Source organism: Daldinia loculata (assembly GCF_022478755.1).
Source record: "Daldinia loculata strain CBS 113971 unplaced genomic scaffold F4817scaffold_68, whole genome shotgun sequence".
Classification (NCBI taxonomy): Eukaryota; Fungi; Ascomycota; class Sordariomycetes; order Xylariales; family Hypoxylaceae; genus Daldinia; species Daldinia loculata.
The window spans coordinates 88,290-107,858 of NW_026054922.1; the positions used below are offsets into that span (position 1 = coordinate 88,290).

The following is a 19,569-nucleotide window of genomic DNA, read 5'->3' on the forward strand; positions in this document are numbered from 1 at the left end:
CTTCGTATGTCTGCTGATGATGCTCGGATTCGCACTCGCACGTATTCTCTAAATATCAATCGGATTCCTGATTTTAGACAAAACCCCGACTTGGTCGGCTCCTTGCGTCCTGGCTGGCACGAGCTATGCAGAAACAGACATGTCGTTCTTAGGTGGAGGTTTTCACGGCGGGCAGCGAATGACGAATGAGACAAGCAGACGCCCTGATGGCACCCTGACTGCACCCTGCGCTACTATCACTAACAATTAATAAAAATAATCCCCGTGGTCCCGTCATCTCCGTATCGTTGGTTGAGACCCGTTCGATCTGAATAATGCGCGACGGTTTTTAGAATCAAGGCCGAGCACGGCGGCATATTCCGTTTCCCTGTTGATATTTCCTGTGACGGACATTTCGTATTCCTTCCTATACTAAAATATTAAACTTGAAAAATAAACTTGAAGAGGGAGGCTGTGCACATAAAGCTAATTTGGATTAAGCTCATTTACTAGAGTTGAGCTCAGATTGACATAGACTTTCAAAGTCCGTGTACGTGTATGTACACATGCATGTACAATATGCACCCTTATCTGGGTAAGATGTACATAATGTACGCTAATATAGGTACATACATGCAATACATGCACGCCTGCATTGCCATTGCGTACCTTGAGTGCTTGCACTGAATTTGAACTGCCTCCTGCTGCTACTGCCTTCTCCTGCTACCTCTGCTAGCTAGCTCTTATTAGGTAAGGCCCTCCCCAAGTCGTCCGGTCTTAGAGTTTCGGGAAACTCCATTTTCGATTTGTCGCGAAACAAGCTCCAACCATTGTGCGCCAACGAACCGCAGGTCTTGTAGGTCTGTAGGTTGTTTTTTTCCCTCCCAAATCGCGGGCCTCCAAAGCTTCGTGTTGCCATGCCTCCAGGCCGTCCGCCGAAACGGCCTGGTGACGTTACCGACCTCGACCCTTCCGATGGCGCCGCCAAATGCAAGCTGCCTCGCCTAGACCGCGACCGTGCCGCTCCTAGCGATTTCTCGAGCGTCGTAAAGAGCAAGCTTCAATCCTACACAAGGACCGGACAAGCATGCGACCGGTGTAAGGTATGTTTTTTAATCTGAACATCCGGTTACGTTAGAGGAAGAAATAAAGGAGGAACGAGAGACAACCGTTGCACCGAATCCCCCAACGACACCGTTCGTCGAATTTAGCCACGCCGTGCTTCTTCACTCCTTTGTCCAATACCAAGCAGCCGAGATCTAACATAGATCATGTTAGGTTCGCAAGATCCGCTGCGACGCTCTGCCCGAGGGCTGCTCGCATTGCATCAACCAGAACCTCGAATGTTACGTGACAGATCGAGTCACAGGCCGGACGGAGCGAAGAGGATATATGCAACAGTTAGAGCGCGAGAAGACAGATATGTTAAATCATATTCGAGAATTGGAAAAGCTGCTTTATCAAAATGGCGTTGAAATTAAACACTCGCGTCCATTCCCTTCGGCCAAAAACTCTACTGATGGAGGTATTGATAATCTAAGCGGTCAGATACCAGATTCCGTAGGAAAGACACAATGGAACCAACCCGGATCGTCTGCCTGGACGAAGGATCGAAATCGACTCTCTAGTATACCTTACGCAAGCACATTGCGTTCCGCTGTCGAGCCAAGACCGACAGACGCTCATATAGGAGTTGGTGCGGACCAGGCTCCTCTAAGTTCCATCAAAGGCACGACTCTATCAATTCTCGGAAGCACCATAGATATCGGATCGTTCGATGCGCCGGACATGGACGAGCCCTCTCCTGATGCTCCAGCTCACACTCCGGTTTACAACAAATCTGCCCAGGCTATGATGCAGTCTGTTACGAATATCAACCCGGCACTGCATGTCGACTATCCTCCTAGAGATGACGCTTTCACGTACGCCGAATGGTATTTCCTTATGATTTACCCCTTCCACCCAGTCCTACATAAGCCCACCTTTATGACACTCGTAAGTACACATTGCTATACCCAAATTTAATTTAAACTCATATTAAATAATCGCCTCAGCTATCGCGTCTTTACGACGACCCTAATTTCAAACCCACCGTAGCCGAAACTACCATGATCCATCTAGTATTTGCCTCGATATACCTCCAATATGGAATCCGGAATCGGGAACAACCTGACCAGAGGGCTCGCTTAAACGACCTATCTAATAAACATTATCATTTTGCTTTAAGCAAGTTTTTCGACCTCTCCACATCCAAAACCCTCTACGACGTTCAAGCCTTAGCTATGCTCTGTGTACACACAATGCGGTTTCCTAAGTCTACAACTAGTAATATGTTAAGCAACTATACTCTAGCTATGGCTATCGAACTTAACTTGCACCGCGCCTGGAAGAGCCCCGGCGAGGAAACTAACCTTGAGAATGAGCTTCGAAAGCGGATATGGTGGGCCATTGTTTCGACAGCTGTTACATTAAACGGCCGAATGGGACGTCCTATGCCCATTCGGTTAGACGATATCGATACTGAATTTCCAGAGACGATACCGGATGAACTTCTGACTGAGGATGGAGTTGATACCACAAGAACAGCCACGTGCCGCTACGAGATTGGTGTCTCTGCCTTTAGAATATCTGCGTTATTTCTTGAGATGTTTGCGAACATATATTGCGCAAGAAAGGATCCGAGCAGATACCTTCCCGTGGTTGAGGCGCTCGAAGAACAACTCGAAGCGTGGAGAGAAAATCTCCCTCCCGGCTTAAAGTACCGCGGCGTGGGGCAATCCGAGCATGATCAATCTATGTTTGCTCTTTACGCCGAATATATGGCCCTCGAATTTAGTAAGCGCTCCCCAACGCTCAACGACAAACCCAACCTATAATTTATATTCCGGGATTTTCTATCGATAATCATATAAATGATCCCTCATAGCTCGCCCCCTTGCGGTATCTTCTATATACCAGTTACTAATAAAAGTGTTCTAGGAATCACATTACGGCACCCGGCCGCCTGTATAGCAAATGATTCAAAAATAATAGCTGAAAACACGAAGATATGTGAAGATACTGCAAAAGATTTGCTTGGAATTCTATATAAACTGTACAGATTAAAGTCTCTAGACACCACATGGTATTGTCTTGCTATATACGTCACAGCGATATTTTCGACCTTAGTTGCGCACTGGGAGAGGCGGCATGAGACCAACGCGGCCGAGGTCCAAGCCCTTCGTGAGGATATGAAACTATGGTTAACTCTCCTCGCCGAGACTGGCAATATGATGGGTAAGTTTATAATTCGGTTTCAATTTCATAAGTCACTAATAGCATGCCTACCATTATAGACTGCGGCATGGGTCTCCATGATGCGGTATCCTCTATCATAGACCGCACCATCACCTGGATAGAACACGCTCAAGTTCAAAAGACCAACGAACCTGTTCAGCAACCACCTCTATCACAAGACATAATTAAGCAGTCCCCGCACTCGCCAGCTTATGTCAGTCTACCTGCGGCGCCAAATTCTAACCCCAGCCATAACGATACAGAGTCGGTGAATGGCTCGGCAAGCCACGTCATCGCAGCACAGCGCAACAATTATTACACAGAAGCAGGTTCTGAGTCCGGAACATACACTTCGCTTTCGTACGCCGACTCTACTACACATCCAACCAATACTATCGCCTACGACCCGAACAACTCTTTTCTATACGCGCAAGCAGCTGGGCAGGTTGCCGTAGTTCAAGCGCAGGCTCATGCTCACGCGCACGCCCAAGCACAGGCGCAAGCACAAGCACAAGCGCAGGCACAAGCTCAAGCTCAAGCTCAAGTCCAAGCAGCGGACCAAAATCCACTTACAACGTTTGCTACACAAACAACGCAGATGACGCAACCAGCACATATAATGTGGCGACAGCAGCCTTCGGGAGGAAATACCTGGCAGGACTGGACGGCCGCCATCGTAGACAACCAAGAGAGATATAGCGCTACTGCTCTGATGTCCCTAGGTAGTTCCGATCCGAGACCAGGTACACATGTCGACGGCACCGGGGCCAACGGGCTGGGTATGGCAGTACCTATCAACGGGACCCCTGCGACCACTACGGCCACCATGCAGTGGCCATTACTTCTCTTTTCAGACGGGGTCAGCGGTACTTGAAAAATAGCATCTTATACCGACTTTGTCACCCCATTTTGTAAGCAATCTAAAGTATTTATATTTACGGGTGAGGCGGGCGTCTAGATGAAGTTTCGCTATCTCTCACGAGCGCGCATTTTTGGGAGGATATCTTTTTTTTTATCGTTATCACCAATAGCAGAGTCTTAGCTAGCATTTTGAATGTTTATCCGGGGGGGTTAAAGCGGCGTTAGTCATCCGAGTGGTTACTTCTGACGACGGTCATGTACCATACGACAGCTTGGGGTATGAAAGGGGGCTACTGTATATCTAGATCTTTGTACATAAAACTCAGGGGAGGGACTCCTCGGTCTGGAGACGGGCGCGCGGCGAAATAGGGGACCGGGATACCTAGTATTTAATCGTGAGTAAAGATACCACCTACTGCTTCGAGGCTAATTGCTCGTTCGGCCACGTAATATGGCGATCCATCTGTGAGAGGTGCCATTACGTTGATGCCTTAATAATGTGTGCTGATGTTTCTTACTCATATCCTTTTTTATTTTTTCTCTTCTATTCAAAATCCAATCTCGGTAAGTAGTCCAAATCGCACACCGCACACGGGGGGTGCATGCTGTTCCTTACAGGCGTCAAGCTGGCGGTGGCGGAAGGCTACATGATCCGATCGACGTGGAACGCCGCCCTGCTTGGCGACACGGGTACGTGCGTTCGGTAGATCTAATGTCGTACTTGCGTGCATGCATACGCAGGCCATGTATGGCAGCTACTTAGTCATCTGCCTTTGTTTGGTGTGACGGCGTCGTTCCCGGGTGAGGGATCTGAGATGTGGGGGTTGGGCGCTTAGAAGTGAATCGTGAAGATCGAGGGATGGGGTTGGCGTCTTGATCTGAGTCATCGTTGTGATACCGTGGGATGGTAGCACATGGCTTTCTAATTCGTCTCTGGCCTTTGGATTGTTCTAGGCCGGAGTTCGGTTGTACGGACGGGTGAGGTACTGGACTGAAGGGGGTTGAAGCTTTATGCTCTTTCCTGCTTCTGCTGCTCTGATATCTCTACAAGTGCTAAGCTGACGTGATTTCAGGAGATTACGTATAGCTCATCATCCGGAGATTATGAAAGGTATGCTGCAAAGGTTGCTAATCCATTAGTTCGACTCAAGCTGCGTTAGATGAATCTAATATGGAAGGGATATATATTTTCGTAAATCAGATGACCGGGGGAGTTCTATATCTTGGTATTCGGAGTAGCTATCCCTTAATTATATTCTTCTAGCTAAATAGTATATACTGAGAATTATTTCATCTAAAAGAGTAGAGTTCGTTTTTCATTAGCCTACGGCCACTCCTACAATATTCGTAATAGAGGTGCAAGATATTTATCTTTATCAACACCATTATGCCTTGTTTTTAAAAATAACTATGTTGTAGGTCAAAGACACTTAACCTATCAGTTCATATCTATACCTTGTGGCTCCTTATTCAATAGATTCTAAAATTGGCCTATTTCAGATAGCTAACACAGCGATAAACCAGATTAGTTGCACGAAATATTCAGTATACGGGCAGTCAGTTACAATAACGGCTTTATACCTAGCTCCCCGTCGGCTCACCATACTCTTGTTTCAAAGTAATTCTTGTTTCGGTTACTACTACAAAGATCCTCATCCACGGTTCGCTTCCCTTGTGCGGTGCGAGGATGCTTCACAACAACTATGAGCACGAGGGGAGCTTATCCACATGGGCGATATCGTGCTACGGCAGAATGACTCACGAGTTCTGCCTATACCTACCTTAGAGCAAGCTTCCCTAAGATTCTTCGAAACTTTTGCTTAGCGAGTGGCTTGAAATGGAGGAAGAATACCCGAAAGAGAGAGAAAAGGGGGGGGGGAAGAAAACACGATGCCTTGTGAGATTACTTACAATATCTGCCGTAATCCCATGATAGAACAAATAGCGGTGAAAATCTAGCGGTAGAAGACCACGGGATAAGTTGGTCCTCATATCGTCCCATAACCTCTGCTGTAACTATTCTACCATGCTTCCGTTTCACGTAGCCTGTCAGGGCTTGAGTCAGAGTCGGCGAGTACAAGAAGCGCCCGTCTACCAAACCGGTTTGTTTACTTGCCGTAAACGAAGATCGTTTATGACTTAGGGGGAATCTGTGATACCCTCGGCTAAGATTCATACGGAGTCGGCTTGGATCTTGATTATGGAACTATATCTGACATTACAGATAGTCTTATCTATAAATATATAGATCTTTATACATCAGCTCTCGAGAACTTGCTCGTCAAAGCAACCCACTCAACATCTTGTTCTGTGCCGTCTTATATAACCAACAAAAATGCATTCTTCAAGCTTCTTCGCCCTCGCCCTCGCCATCTGCGGCGGCGTGGTCGCCGTGGCCGTCCCATCTAACACAGCTCCGATTCCGCCGACTCCGGTTGCCGAGTTTGCGGCTGCCGCTACGCCGGACTGCACCTCGATCGAGGAGTACTGCAAGTGCAAGGACGAGTACGACCGCCTTTTACTCCCGTCATTTATTTTCTTACAATCGAGTCATATATACTATCTATAACCGACTAATCTACCATCATAGCGATTTCCAATGCGAGACCAACGTGAATTGCGAATGGTGTCGTGACCACAACGCTTGGGGTGACGAGAACCCAACGTCGTCGTCGAAGGCTTAAAGTACCTAAGCTACCCCCTATCATTATCTATCTTCATGCCAAGCAACAATAGGGAGATATTACTTGAACGGGAGGCTAAAAGGATGACGGCGACAATGATAGCGGCGATGGACATTTCACTTTGCTACGTACACCTTGTGGAATTCTGAGATCAAATTTACATCTTATCTGTTATTTCGGTATTAAGGGGTAACTGCAACACAAACAACACGATACAAAATATTTATCACAATATTACATCATGACGACATCTCTTTTCAGAAGATTCCTTCGAAGCTGCTGGATGGATTCTATACACCGCAATCTGAGGCCGGGCGGGCGAGCCTCGAGTTGCTCACTTATACTACAATAATACAGAGATTAGGTTTTATCTCGGCGTATATCCCTCGTCTTTCTCCCCTTCTCCGAGTTGTCCCTTTTCCTCCAGGGACACCCTCGGATATGATATGAGCACCTTTTTCTTTAGCCGTAGCCGTAGTAGATTCTCCCCCATCTTGATATGATCCGTCCTATGCAAATGTGATGCCGCCGCTTCAGAGTAGAGTTTCGTTCCGGGGTAATATGGTAGTAATAGTGGTAGTAGTGGCTGTTCTCATAGTCCTCTTATACAACCATGATGCGACCAATTCGACGCCCCCCAATGAGCGTTCTCCATATCATACAATTTTTCATAGATTACATGCATTCCTAACTCCTCTACGCCTCTTTCTTAGGCTCGGTAGAATTTCCCGACTCTTTCGTGGGTAGGAACCAGTTTATGAAAGACGACTTCATGCTGCTCATAGCTTCGGCTTGGAGCTTCTCATTCGCCATTTGCTCCTCCTTGAGCCACTTCTCGCCGTTCTCGCGGATCTGCTCCTCCATCATTTCGTAGTTGCGTCGACCTCTCTCCCGCGCGATATCCTGCAGCATCTTGCCTTGCGCAAAAGCTTCGCTCGGGCTAATATCGCCTTCTAGAGGAACCATTAGACTCATGTTACTCGGCTTCAGTCCAAGCATATTTCCTAGAGCGCCTATCCCGCTCTTCCGCTTCCTCTTCTCGGTTTCGTACCGCTTCTGGAACTCAGCACGCGCTATCGCCTCTCGGCGAGCAAACTCTGTTGGGATATGCTTGCCCTGGAAGGACTTGAGAACCTCGCGCACATCCTTATATTGCATAGTGTGAATATACTCTAGGAACGGGACTAATGCTACAAGTTCCCTGTCCTTCGGGTCTCCAGTCCATTTGTTAAGCAAGATCGCATTCTCGGGTTGGTTCCGAACGTGCTCAGGATCCGTATCGATTATAATGACTTTGGAAAGGTCACGGTTCAAGTAAGATAAATCCTTCGGGGCTACGTTTTAGTTATACTGAACAAACACGGTTGCGGGAAATGAGTAGAACCAACCTTGACAATCTCGCCGTCTTTATATTTGGTAGCTTCTCTAAATAAGGGCCACACAATGAATCGGAACGGATCCAGCTTTCGGACTATAGGCTCTCCAATAGCGTAAGGAACGCTCGTAAACAACACCAGTTCGTAGTACTGGCTGAGGTAGTGTAGGAAGTAATCTACGCCGGGGCGCTTTGCAACTCTCCAACCGTGCTCCCGCGTCCACTCGCTATGTACCAACAGATCCTCAAGACTAAGGCAGAGCGTATAAGGCCGTTCGAACATAGGGTCGGGATCGGGTAGTAGCTTCTCGAAGGCGGGTTCACTATAATAACTTGTAACGTCACCAAATCGAGCCATCATTCTCTTCCACCATAGCCCAAGCGACCAGCCGTTAGGAATATCGGTATGCATTCTGGCTTCCTCCTCGTCCCAGTCTCGGCCTAGATAACCCAAGAGAACAATGCCCAGTGCGAGCGACGCGGCGTACATGCGATTGGCTAACTTGGCCCTTCGCTTCTCCGTTGAGCTTACGTACGCAGACGCAGGTAACTCCCCACGACCACGGCCACCAGCTTGGGTTTCAGGCGTATCCTCGATGGCTGCAAGCGCCGACTTATCGGTAGCGCCGCTCGTCTCATACTCGAGAGTTGACGGAATACCTCGCGTGAGATCTGGAAGAGAGTTCAAGTCGGGTTTGGAGGCAGGGGACTCGGGTTCGGCGCCTTCAGAGGGTTGCGCAGGTTGTGACTGAGCAGCGCTAGGTGAAGGTTGGTCGGGAGTGGACTGAGGATTTGAACTCGTACTTGGTGGCACTTTTTGAGATCGGTCCTTGGCCATACCTCGCACCCATATCGGAGTTGTCCGGCTGATTGGAATTGCTCTGCTGGAAACTCTAGAAAATACCGGAGTTGCTATGGCTGATCTTGAGAGCGCTGGTAATCGCGCAGAGTGCGCGAGGGCTCTGGACAACATGACGTCGGGTTGCCGACCTTGTTGCGCAGGTCAAGCAACTTATGACTTAATTATTGTCGTCGATGCGTATGACAGATCCCAACTTTTGTATACCGGGACGGATTTATTTATAGACCAGAGACTCCTCCGTTGAAAAGATGGGACGGAGAAGATTGAATACCTAAACAGCTGGTAGGAAAATTTAAAGCACACCCTAGGCTTGACCCTCGCCCGCAGCACGATAAAACGATAAAACGATAAAAGATAAAACCTTCGAAGCCAAACTCCAAATTTTTTCTGTTACCGAAGTTCTGCCCGCACTACGTAAGTTTTGTACCACCCTAGCTAGCATGAGATAGAATCTGTACTAGGATCCATTGCCTCAATTCTCGAATACTCCGTACATCGGCGCCAATTTTCTCCGTTTTGTATATGCCCCACATCACGTCATCGGAAGTTTTAATGTTAGCTTTTATAACCTTTTTGTAATCCGTACAAGCAAATAGTTTGCAGAGCCTTCAATCAGATTGTTTATAGAGAGATACCTGTTGACATAGAAACGGGAATACATAAAGAAAACTATGTAAAAGCTGAATTGACTACTAATACGTATAAGACATACATCAGGACTTTCCGTCGTAACATCTTAAAGACTCCCATCAACTAAGCCTAATTTAAGTATAGGTATGCCGGTCCACCTGAGAAAATTGGGCTCCCGCCACCCTTGATCCGCCTTCCCCGAATCACTTGACTCAACCCCACTTAGCTACCCATTATCTAATGCCATCAATCAGTAAGTACATGGTGTTCAGTACTGAATCCGATCTGACTAGTAAGACTTCCTTGAACCTTCACTTTGCTCCGACCAATATTAGATCGAATCAAATCGACTCGACCTCCTTCTCCAACTATTACCATCACTGGTACCACCAATACCTACTTCTACTACCTACCTCTCACTATTCATTCTTCCCTCCGGTTCTCTTCTGCCGGTAGTTTCCCCCCTCTCTTCGCTCTGAGGCAATTGATATCTCCTATTTATCTGGCTGCAGATTCTTAGCCTATTTGTCACAATTACTCAACTCTCTTATGAATTACGCTACATACGACCGATTTCCTTCTTCATCCAACATGGCAGCCAAGAGTGCTGCGTTCTAGAGGGTGGTCGCAGTCGTTGAAGTATATCGCGATGGCACCACCCTCGGGATGCCACCTTGTACCTCGATTCAATCACCAATTGCCCTAATTTAAGTAGGGGCGAATCTTTGCAAACTCGATCCTGGCTCAGAGCCTTCCTCATCACCTCGCATCGCCTCTTATAAACCTACATCGACTTTCGCGTAACAGCAGTTTCGTCACGTTGCTCGAGTCGCCACATTGTATACTATCTGCAGCCCTAACGTAACTCGATATATACATAATTATATACAGAATGCGCCATAAACCTAGCAAGGCGAAGGGCTCGCGGGCTGTAGGACATGCCTCGGGTCCGACGCCTATCTCTTCCGCCCTTCCCACTCCTCTTAGTTCAGCCTACCCTTCGACCTACGCTTCCGAAGCCGAATACGATGTTAGCGACGAGGTATCTAAATTACCGATTGGCGCCCTTACGCTAGGTACAACAGCGTCAAACCTACGCAAACCGAAACGAGAGAAACCGCGACCCTTTCGATTTCTCGACCTACCGTCCGAACTGCGCTTGAAGGTATACGGTTACCATTTTGCTAATACCGGCGGAGTACTTGACCTTGATCCGGACAACTACAAGAGGATCCACCAAAAATTAGCTATCCTGCGATCCTGTAGTACCATATACCGAGAAGCATCCTATTTTTTCTACAGTACACACCCCGTTCGCATCTTTCCGACGCATCCCGGACGTTATTTTAAAACCAAGAAGCCGCTTTTGGCCCGTATGAAGCCATGCCAACGAGCCAGCTTGACCTCTCTCGAGTTGCGCTTGGGTCCAGGCTGGAGTAGCCCTCCTCGCGGTTGGGTAGTAAACCCTGCGTTAGGATTATCAGACTGCGTAAATATCACTAAGATCACGGTCTACGTTGAGTGCGACCCAGGAAACGATTTCTTTAGGGGATTCCGCCAGCCGGACAACTTCTATGAGCGATTCTCGAAGTCGCTACTAACTAATGTTCTCGACGAGATGCCGTGGGTCGAACGGATTGAGTTCGAAGCTTGGCTCAACGTGAAGAAGTCAGGCGTGCTCATGCGCGGGCTAATCGACGTGGTGAAATCTCGGGGGTTGAAGATCCTTTGGGGTAAGGAGAGAGGATGGACTGATGCGGATGAGGTAGAACCACCTCCCGCGCTGGACCTCAACGCCCCTCTTCTTAAGGATCACGGAAATACGGATATTATGGTCGTAGCGTAGGACGAGGACGCGGACGCGGATTCTGCATCGAAAGTATTATAACGCGCTCAAATTCGAATAGGCAAATGGTAAGGATAGCCAGATAGTAAGTAACAAGGGGCTGGTTGTTTATTCCTTACTATTCTTTACTGTGGCGATGGCTATGACAGCCTATCTTATGTATGGAATTCACCTCTCATTTGGGTAATGTAGCGGCATAGGGCGGAATCAATAGCATCTCAATGAAGACTATGTATTATCTATTGCACTTTTCTCTATAGTTCGTCGGGTAGCGAGTATATGATATGTCATTTTATGTCCAATTGCGTGGAAATTAAGAAGTTGATGAATTATAGATTATTGACAGGTCTTTGATTTCTAAATGATATATGAATTATATCGGTTATTGCTATTGGGTAAGTTAGAGGCAGCTGCAAAGTTGGACCTTGGCCTAGGGAAGGTAGCACAGAACCCCACCAAAATTTTCTAACGGGCAGACGGGCAGACATGCTTCTAGCTTTACAACCGACAACAAACAACAAACAATTTCAAACCCAAGACAAATAAAGTCGAATCAATCAACTTACACCTCCGACCAACGAACTAGGTGCCTGGTAATCTACTGAATAGTAAACTCACCGACAAATTCACTTGAAGGCCATTTGGAAATAGCAGAGGAAGAAGGAGGATAGAGAAGGTTTTTTTTGATAAAAAAAATATAAAAAAATGCCCCTCGACACATCAACCTACAACCTCGCGCTCCTGCGCATTGACGGCCGCCGATGGAACGAGCTGCGCCAATTACGCGGCCAGATCCGGACGCAGGCCGCCGCCGACGGATCCTCGTACCTCGAGATGGGCAACACCAAAATCATGTGCGTGGTTACCGGCCCCAGCGAAGACGGCAAGCGACGCAACCAAGGCGCCTCCTCTGCCTCCGCCGCTGGTTCCGGCTCTTCGACTTCCGCTTCGGCGACCAATGCTGCGGATATCTTGGTTAGTGTTGTTGTCGGCGGGTTTAGTACCGTAGATAGGAAAAAGAGGGCAAGGAGCGATAAGTATGTCACTTTTCCTTGAATGAGTGTCTAGCCTGGATAGCTAGACGTGGAGACAAGAAATGCTAATGAGTTGTCCGAACAGGCGCATCCAAGAACTCCAAGCCACCCTCGCTAAATCCCTCGCCGCGGTCCTACACACGCACTTATTCCCGCGCTCTACTATATCACTATCCCTACACATCTTGTCACAAGATGGCAGCCTCCTAGCCTGCCTCATCAACGCCGCGACTCTCGCGCTCGTCGATGCCGGTGTCCCTATGACAGATTACTTAGTCGCCTGCAGCGCGGGTAGCACATCCTCGCACTCGGCGGCCGACGAGAGCGCCGACCCGCTTATTGACTTGAATAACCAAGAAGAACAAGAATTGCCGTTTTTGACGGTCGGCACGCTAGGCGCTACTGATAAGGTCGCCGTGCTTGTCTGTGAGAGCAGAGTTCAGGTTAGCAGGTTGGAGGGAATGATGGTCGCGGCGGCCGACGGTTGTGCGAATATACGCGCGTATCTAGACTCGGTTGTGAGGGATAAGGGACATAGGATGGTGGCTGAAGGGGCGGTAGAAAAGGGTGCCAGTATGGCTATGGATATTGATGTTTAGGCTCCGCCGATGGAGGCTGGTTAATAAAACGAGAAGATAATTATGAAGGAGTTTGGGTTGGCGGTATAGTATATGACAGGTGTTCAGGTTGGAGGCTCATTTACTCGCGGGTAAGTCGACCCTTGCCAGGAAATTTAATATGGCATTTTTATTTTATTATACCTGATCGAAACTAAAACCTAGTACTATACTAACCTAAGGTCCTTGCTTACAGCTCTTCGTGCTTGGGTACCTCCTTCGATTCTGCCGCGGGTGTAGCCTCAGGAGTTGGCTCGGCACCCTTAGTGGGCGTGTCAGATTCGGTCTCGACCTCGACCTTAACATCCTCCTTAATCTTTACCTCAACAGACTCTGTCGGCTTCTCGACAACCTCGCCAATCACGCCCTCTGGCAGCTTCTTCTTGGCGCCTTCACTGAGACGGATAGCGTCAATCCAGCTCTCAACACTCTCAAAGCTGAAATCTCCCTCGTAGTGACGCCACCATCCTCTCTTGCCGTTGATAGCAACAATCTCAACTTCACCCGAGAGCTCTAACTTCTTGAGTACCGACTCGGCGGCTTCATTGTCGCGGTGAACCTCGAAGAAGGGGAATAGGTGGCGGTGGGCGAGGGCATGTTTGAATGCCAGTTCGGCTAGGCTAGCCAATGCCTTTTCTGCGGTCTCTCCGTGAGCAGAGGGAACGAAAGCAAGGACACAGGTGTGAGCTTTTCGATTCAAGCATTCCTGAGTTAACTTGTCCGCCTCGGTGATAGCTGGGATAGGGGGAGCGACCTCGAGGATCTTTTTTACAGGAGGAGCATCGGTAGACTCTTCCGATTCAGTCGAGGTGGTCTTGGAGCTGGGCTCGGAAGATTTGGGAGACGCCTTCTTGTTTTTCTTCTCGGACTTCTCTCCCTTTGACTTGGCGGGTGCCGCGTCCGGGTTTGGTTGGCCAGCTTGCGACAAGAACTTGACCATATCATCTTTCTTCAAATCTCCGTCGTATACTATACTCTCTTTGTTGCCACCAGGTAGTAATACGAAAGTGGGATAGGACTTGATGCCAAACAATTCATTCGCCTTGGTCTCCTTGTCTCGAATTTGCGCAATAGTGATAACGTCGAGGAAGTCAATAGCGATACTCTTTAGTAAAGCGCTCGTAGTGCCCTTATCGGTGAATAAAATAGCCTTGGCCGTGTCGTTGTTGGTCGAAAGGAAGGAATCAATGTCCTTGTCCGTTACGCGCTTTACATGGTCGTTGATCTTGTCGACAACCGCATCCACAATGCCCTTGGCGGTTCGAGGACCATTGTAATCTTCCACGATCGGCTTCCCCTTCTTGCCCGGGCGCACGGTCTTGAGCGTTGGGAATCCCTTGACGCCCATCATGCCGCACAGTTGCTTGTTTTCATCTTCGTCACAATTTACGGCGGCGACCCTGGCAAGACCCTCAAGATTTTTAGCTGCCTTTTCGTAGGCGGGCTTGAGGTTCTGGCAGTGGCCGCACCATGGCGCGTAGAATTCGACAACCTTGAATACAACCCATTAGTTGATGCTGGTCGTATTGGTCAATTTCCTAATATTATGGCATATATATACTTACAGAAGTGTAGTTTGATCTGTTGATTATCCTATCATAATTCTTGGCGTCTACCTGGACTACGGGCGAGCTCTTGAGATATAAGCCAGCCTGAGCAGTCGGCAGGACGGAGAGCAGAGCTACTGCAGCAATTGCTGTAGTGGGGTTGATATTGAAGGCGTACATGGCCTGTCCCAGCAAAAGAGCAAGGAATATGTAGGTTATGTATGTGTATAGGTATGTATAAGATGAACGGAAAGAAAGAGTTACATCAAACCGTGAGGTGTTTCCCCGTTCGTGTGTTTATAATCGAGGAGATGCTGGATATGACAGATCATCCGGTCTGGCGTCACACGATAGAGACAGAGGTGAAGCTTCTTACTGAATCGAGCAAAAAGGCCACCGTGGAAATTCGATTCGATTCGCTGTAGAACTACGACGCTAACATGCAAGCCCCTCTGCCCCGCTTGCCCGAGAAAAGGTGATTGGTCAGATGGGAGAATCTGGGGTACATTGTGGCTAGAGAAGGTATCGATGGAAATCTGTGGCGCGAGCTCTCATCTTATCAGCTTATCTTCGAGGAATAGCACCGAAGCTACCCGCAGAAGTGGGGAACTACACAGATAGGTAAGGTAGTGACTTCAGCGGGGTTTGGAGTTTGGAGTTTGGAAATGTCGTGCCTAATGCAAGTTGCGCATTACATCAATGGTGGCTCGACGTCGACGACTTTATCCTAACTTTAAACCTCACCCGACATTGTCACGAATTTTAGTTCTTATTATACGACCGAGGGCATCGAGGGACTTAGTATACTTAACATAAAGCCTACCTAACACTGCTCTTAATAAGCTTCCTCCCAATTCGGCCATAAATTAAGAACCGTTGATAGCTACGGTCTATATACTACATACTAGCTCACTCAATACGTCTTGAGGATCTTTTTAATCCGTCGAATCTCAATTGTGCTTCTTAAGGGAGATCATATACGTCCACGATGGCGGCCAACATACCCCAGAAACTAAAACAGGCGGGCATCACGCCCTTCATCGTGCGCGCTACGCAACTCGAAGCCGCGAAACCTGTTATAGCTTATTGGTGTAAGTCAAATTATCGTCGTCGCATCAACACGAGTTCTACTTGCTAACATCGCTATCTGGAAGGCTTCTACTGGGCTGTAAATCAGATCCTTGGTAAAAACTTACACTCCGCCGACGAAGAATGCCACCTTTTTACTACGAATCTTATGGAGAAACTCGAGAATGTACGATGACAAGATATTTATCACTTGTTCCAAGCCACAATGCGCTAACCAGGTTCTATCTTCGTGTAGATTAAGGAAGATCAGGCAGGAAACGATGCGATCCATGACGATGTAGCTGGTCAAGCGTACGTAGAGCAGTTTGCGCAAGAGACCTTCGAGAGAGCGCTGCGACCGTTGAAAGCCAACAAAGTCACACAGTACGAATTACTTATAGGACAATGTACTTCCTACAGACTGATACTAATAATTAATATAGGCAGACGGCGAGCACATTCGAGGCCGCAGCGACGTTCTTCCAATTAATTAACATCTGGGCAACGCCCGACCCCGAGACGCAAGAGAAGGTCAAGTACGCAAAGTGGAATGCCGCCCGCATACTGAAGGCTGTCAAAGAGGGAAGAGATCCCAACGAGTCAAATCCGAAACAGGAAGAGGTTCAGCATGAAGAGGTGCCGCCGGCACTAGACCCGAACGACCCAGAAGTGCAGATGCTTGGAGGTACACATCCCAAACCAGTGAGCATAGAGGACGAGCCCGACGAAGATGGTAGACCACATCCAACATCGACCGGATCTTATCAAACCTTCCCTGCGCCTGTATCTGCGCCGACTTCACCTCCAGCTCCATCAGCATTAGGGCCCGAGCAAGTGTCTCCTATAGCGCCTCCCGGTCCGCCTACGTCAGACCCAGGAAACTATTTCGCCAGTGCCCCAGATGACTTAAATCTACCATCCACAACGAATATGCCCCTTCCAGGCTCGAGTACCTTCAATCCTCCAGGAGCTCCCCCCGTAATACCCAGTCCTAGTTCTCACGATCCAGCCGGATTACCTCCTGCTCCCTTTTCGCCACCAGACGCGGCCTCAACGCCCCAAGACTTCTATCGCCATACACCTAGACCGCCACAGAGACAGGTCCCTCCCCAGGCACCCCCAGCTAGACGGAATTACTTTTCACAGCCTTCACAGCCGGTAGCCCCGGCGCAGCACTACGGCGGTAACAGTGGGTCCTCGAATGCGCTGAATACTGACGACATGGCGATCGTGCAAGCACAGAAGCACGCCAAGTGGGCAATTTCAGCGCTGAATTTCGAGGACGTGCCAACGGCAGTGAGAGAGCTGCAGGCGGCGCTGGCTACATTAGGAGCGCGATAGTTATAGCATGAAATTTTATGATGCGATTGATACCTCAGTACTTACATGGTTGAAGTGTTTCCAGTGGAGACTAATGGAGAATTGATAAAATTATGTTATCATGCTATGTGTTATGTCGGCTTATGCCAACGTTATTAGATATATACATGAGTCCTACTTAAGACTGGCGTCATTGTCTAAGAATAAGTAATTGACTAAGAGCATAATAGTAGCGGTGTTGGAGCGTATTTACGGGGAGGTATTTAGATCAAGATAAAGGCCTCTTACGTTCACTTTGTCTTGATCGATTAAATCCTATATCCGAAAAATAAATAAAAAAATAAAAAAAGGAGCAGGCTGAGGCGGTAAGTGAATTATCGTATGTAATATATGTAATATATGTAGCATCTAACAGTTCCGGTGAGACATCAACTCCGCCACTCCGTCACTCCGAGACCCAGATTTTGCTGCTCAGACATGGTATGTATATGCCAATAATGAGCTGGGCAATTTACCCGATCTACGTTGCGACTATGTGGGCTGCCGTACGACGTCGCTTGGGGAGGGGCGACCACTGGCATCACGGTATCACGGAACACGGATCACACAGCGTGCGCGATGGTGGTGACGCCCCCGGAGGTTCTCCGCCCGTTATTGGCTCGGTGATGGACGGGTTGCGGGTATAAGCTTACATGGTAGGTGGGTGAAAGTAACTCACCTTATCGTAGACATGTGGCCCTTACATAGCTATTACGACGATAACCGGATCGGAGTGTTCTTTGTGAGGTAGGAGATAAATTTACTGGTCAGTCGTCTACCTACCTAGGTATATTAGAGCTTCGTCTTGTCTTGTCTTGTCTTGTCTTGTCTTGTTCTGTCTTATTTTGTCTTATCGTGACCGTCTTATACCTCGACTTAAGCTTCCAGTCTTCGTAGCCGTTTACTTAGCAACTTAATTCGCTCTGGATAGGAGAAGCAGTTATCTCGCCGTTGGAACGAATATCGACCTAACCTACCTGCTTAATCTAGTAGGGCATTTTACCACCTCAAAATAATCCAACCAAGAAGAAAATGGCGGACTCGTTACCAAAGACCTTCAAAGCCGGTGTCCTAACGGGGGAAAACGTACCCATCGAATTCCAGGATAGAGAGCTAAAGCTCCCGGGTCCTGGCCAGGTCCTCGTCAAAATACTCGCCTGCGGAGTGTGCTTCTCGGACGTCTGCGCGCAACGCGGCGAGTACGGCGACGATGTGTATCCCCGCGTACCTGGGCACGAGCTCGTTGGCGATGTTGTTGCTATCGGTAGCAACGTGACGAGGTTTAAGGGTGGTGAGCGAGTGGGTGGGCCGTGGCATGGAGGTCAGCCTCTTTCCCTTTTCATATTATATACTAGAATTCAATAGGACTAACAGCTAGCAGGCCACGACTGGACATGTCGCCAGTGCGCCCGCGGCCAGTTCCAAATGTGCGATAATCAGGAAATCAACGGCGTTAGCCGGGACGGTGGATATGCCGAGTACACACTCCTCCGAGAAGAAGCCGTCGTGCGCGTGCCCTCAGACGTAGACCCAGCAGAAACCGCACCATTACTCTGCGCCGGCGTCACCGTCTTCAACTCGATGCGTAAGATGCACGTAGAACAGGGCAACATGGTAGCGGTCCAGGGGGTCGGCGGCTTGGGGCACTTGGCCGTGCAGTACGCGAACAAGATGGGGTACCACGTCGTGGCCATCAGCTCCGGCGACTCTAAGCGTAAGTTCGCCGAGCAGCTCGGCGCGCATAGCTACATCGACGCGAGCGAGGAGGACCCAGTCAAAGCCCTGCAAGCATTAGGGGGCGCAGCGATGATCGTGTCCACAGCGCCGAATGCAGCTGCTATCAGCCCATTAGTCGGCGGGCTGCAGGCTGGCGGGAAATTGCTGGTGCTGGGCCCGCCGCACGATCCCGTGCCGTTCAATACGCTGCTGATGAATCTCAAGAGCTTGTCCGTGCACGGCTGGTCAAACGGACACGCGCTGGATTCCGAGGAGGCGATTCGGTTCTCGGTTGATCATGGTGTGAAATGCTGGGTTGAGAAGTATCCGCTTGCGGACGCGGCGAAGGCGATGGAGTCGTGTGCGGCGAATAAGGCCCGATTTAGGGGCGTATTGCTTCCGTGAGAGGGGTTAAGTAAGGGATGCGCATTGTGAGCGTTGAATAGAGTGGTGGGAGAATATTATTTAAAAGGATATTAGTTGTGGAATTATTAGCAAGATGGAAAGGTTTAAGTCTACGATAACGATACGATAACGATACGATAACGATACGATACGATATTCTCAATTCATAACAAGTATAGAAGTAAAATAAAATAAAAATATAGTTGTCAGCAACCTTATATAATTCATACTTACCTAATTTGTTCAGCTTTTTATAGACGGAAAATTCCCCTGCCAAGGAAGTTATCCCAAATGTTTCCCCTCGGCAGTG

At 48.5% G+C, this 19,569-nt stretch overlaps 8 protein-coding genes across 8 annotated transcripts; 6 read left to right on the forward strand and 2 right to left on the reverse strand.

The window, feature by feature from the left end:
* Positions 1-483: 483 nt before the first annotated feature.
* F4817DRAFT_350073 (fungal-specific transcription factor domain-containing protein) lies at positions 484-4,561 on the forward strand. The gene is made up of 5 exons (XM_049304904.1): positions 484-1,082; positions 1,258-1,974; positions 2,034-2,814; positions 2,959-3,255; positions 3,315-4,561. Exons 1-5 carry the CDS (start codon positions 897-899, stop codon positions 4,127-4,129), a joined length of 2,796 nt encoding a protein of 931 aa, XP_049155095.1. The 5' UTR covers positions 484-896; the 3' UTR covers positions 4,130-4,561.
* A 1,784-nt stretch (positions 4,562-6,345) lies between these two features.
* Positions 6,346-6,934, forward strand: F4817DRAFT_256597 (uncharacterized protein). The gene is made up of 2 exons (XM_049299223.1): positions 6,346-6,621; positions 6,707-6,934. The coding sequence occupies exons 1-2, from the start codon at positions 6,452-6,454 to the stop codon at positions 6,798-6,800; spliced, it is 264 nt and encodes an 87-aa protein (XP_049155096.1). The 5' UTR covers positions 6,346-6,451; the 3' UTR covers positions 6,801-6,934.
* A 1-nt stretch (position 6,935) lies between these two features.
* Positions 6,936-9,491, reverse strand: F4817DRAFT_256605 (NIF-domain-containing protein). Its single transcript, XM_049299224.1, has 2 exons — positions 8,189-9,491; positions 6,936-8,126 (listed from the first exon to the last, which is right to left on the reverse strand). Exons 1-2 carry the CDS (start codon positions 9,146-9,148, stop codon positions 7,497-7,499), a joined length of 1,590 nt encoding a protein of 529 aa, XP_049155097.1. The 5' UTR covers positions 9,149-9,491; the 3' UTR covers positions 6,936-7,496.
* A 411-nt stretch (positions 9,492-9,902) lies between these two features.
* F4817DRAFT_256595 (uncharacterized protein) lies at positions 9,903-11,866 on the forward strand. Its single transcript, XM_049299222.1, has 2 exons — positions 9,903-9,920; positions 9,965-11,866. The coding sequence occupies exon 2, from the start codon at positions 10,560-10,562 to the stop codon at positions 11,511-11,513; it is 954 nt and encodes a 317-aa protein (XP_049155098.1). The 5' UTR covers positions 9,903-9,920; positions 9,965-10,559; the 3' UTR covers positions 11,514-11,866.
* A 40-nt stretch (positions 11,867-11,906) lies between these two features.
* F4817DRAFT_350077 (ribosomal protein S5 domain 2-like protein) lies at positions 11,907-13,221 on the forward strand. The gene is made up of 2 exons (XM_049304905.1): positions 11,907-12,550; positions 12,633-13,221. The coding sequence occupies exons 1-2, from the start codon at positions 12,219-12,221 to the stop codon at positions 13,144-13,146; spliced, it is 846 nt and encodes a 281-aa protein (XP_049155099.1). The 5' UTR covers positions 11,907-12,218; the 3' UTR covers positions 13,147-13,221.
* A 39-nt stretch (positions 13,222-13,260) lies between these two features.
* Positions 13,261-15,103, reverse strand: F4817DRAFT_256641 (thioredoxin-domain-containing protein). The gene is made up of 2 exons (XM_049299225.1): positions 14,730-15,103; positions 13,261-14,656 (listed from the first exon to the last, which is right to left on the reverse strand). Exons 1-2 carry the CDS (start codon positions 14,889-14,891, stop codon positions 13,355-13,357), a joined length of 1,464 nt encoding a protein of 487 aa, XP_049155100.1. The 5' UTR covers positions 14,892-15,103; the 3' UTR covers positions 13,261-13,354.
* A 287-nt stretch (positions 15,104-15,390) lies between these two features.
* F4817DRAFT_350080 (DUF605-domain-containing protein) lies at positions 15,391-17,447 on the forward strand. The gene is made up of 4 exons (XM_049304906.1): positions 15,391-15,802; positions 15,866-15,966; positions 16,036-16,163; positions 16,223-17,447. Exons 1-4 carry the CDS (start codon positions 15,700-15,702, stop codon positions 17,118-17,120), a joined length of 1,230 nt encoding a protein of 409 aa, XP_049155101.1. The 5' UTR covers positions 15,391-15,699; the 3' UTR covers positions 17,121-17,447.
* Positions 17,448-17,948: 501 nt separating this feature from the next.
* On the forward strand, positions 17,949-19,410 carry F4817DRAFT_350082 (alcohol dehydrogenase). The gene is made up of 2 exons (XM_049304907.1): positions 17,949-18,459; positions 18,520-19,410. The coding sequence occupies exons 1-2, from the start codon at positions 18,171-18,173 to the stop codon at positions 19,257-19,259; spliced, it is 1,029 nt and encodes a 342-aa protein (XP_049155102.1). The 5' UTR covers positions 17,949-18,170; the 3' UTR covers positions 19,260-19,410.
* Positions 19,411-19,569: the final 159 nt, after the last annotated feature.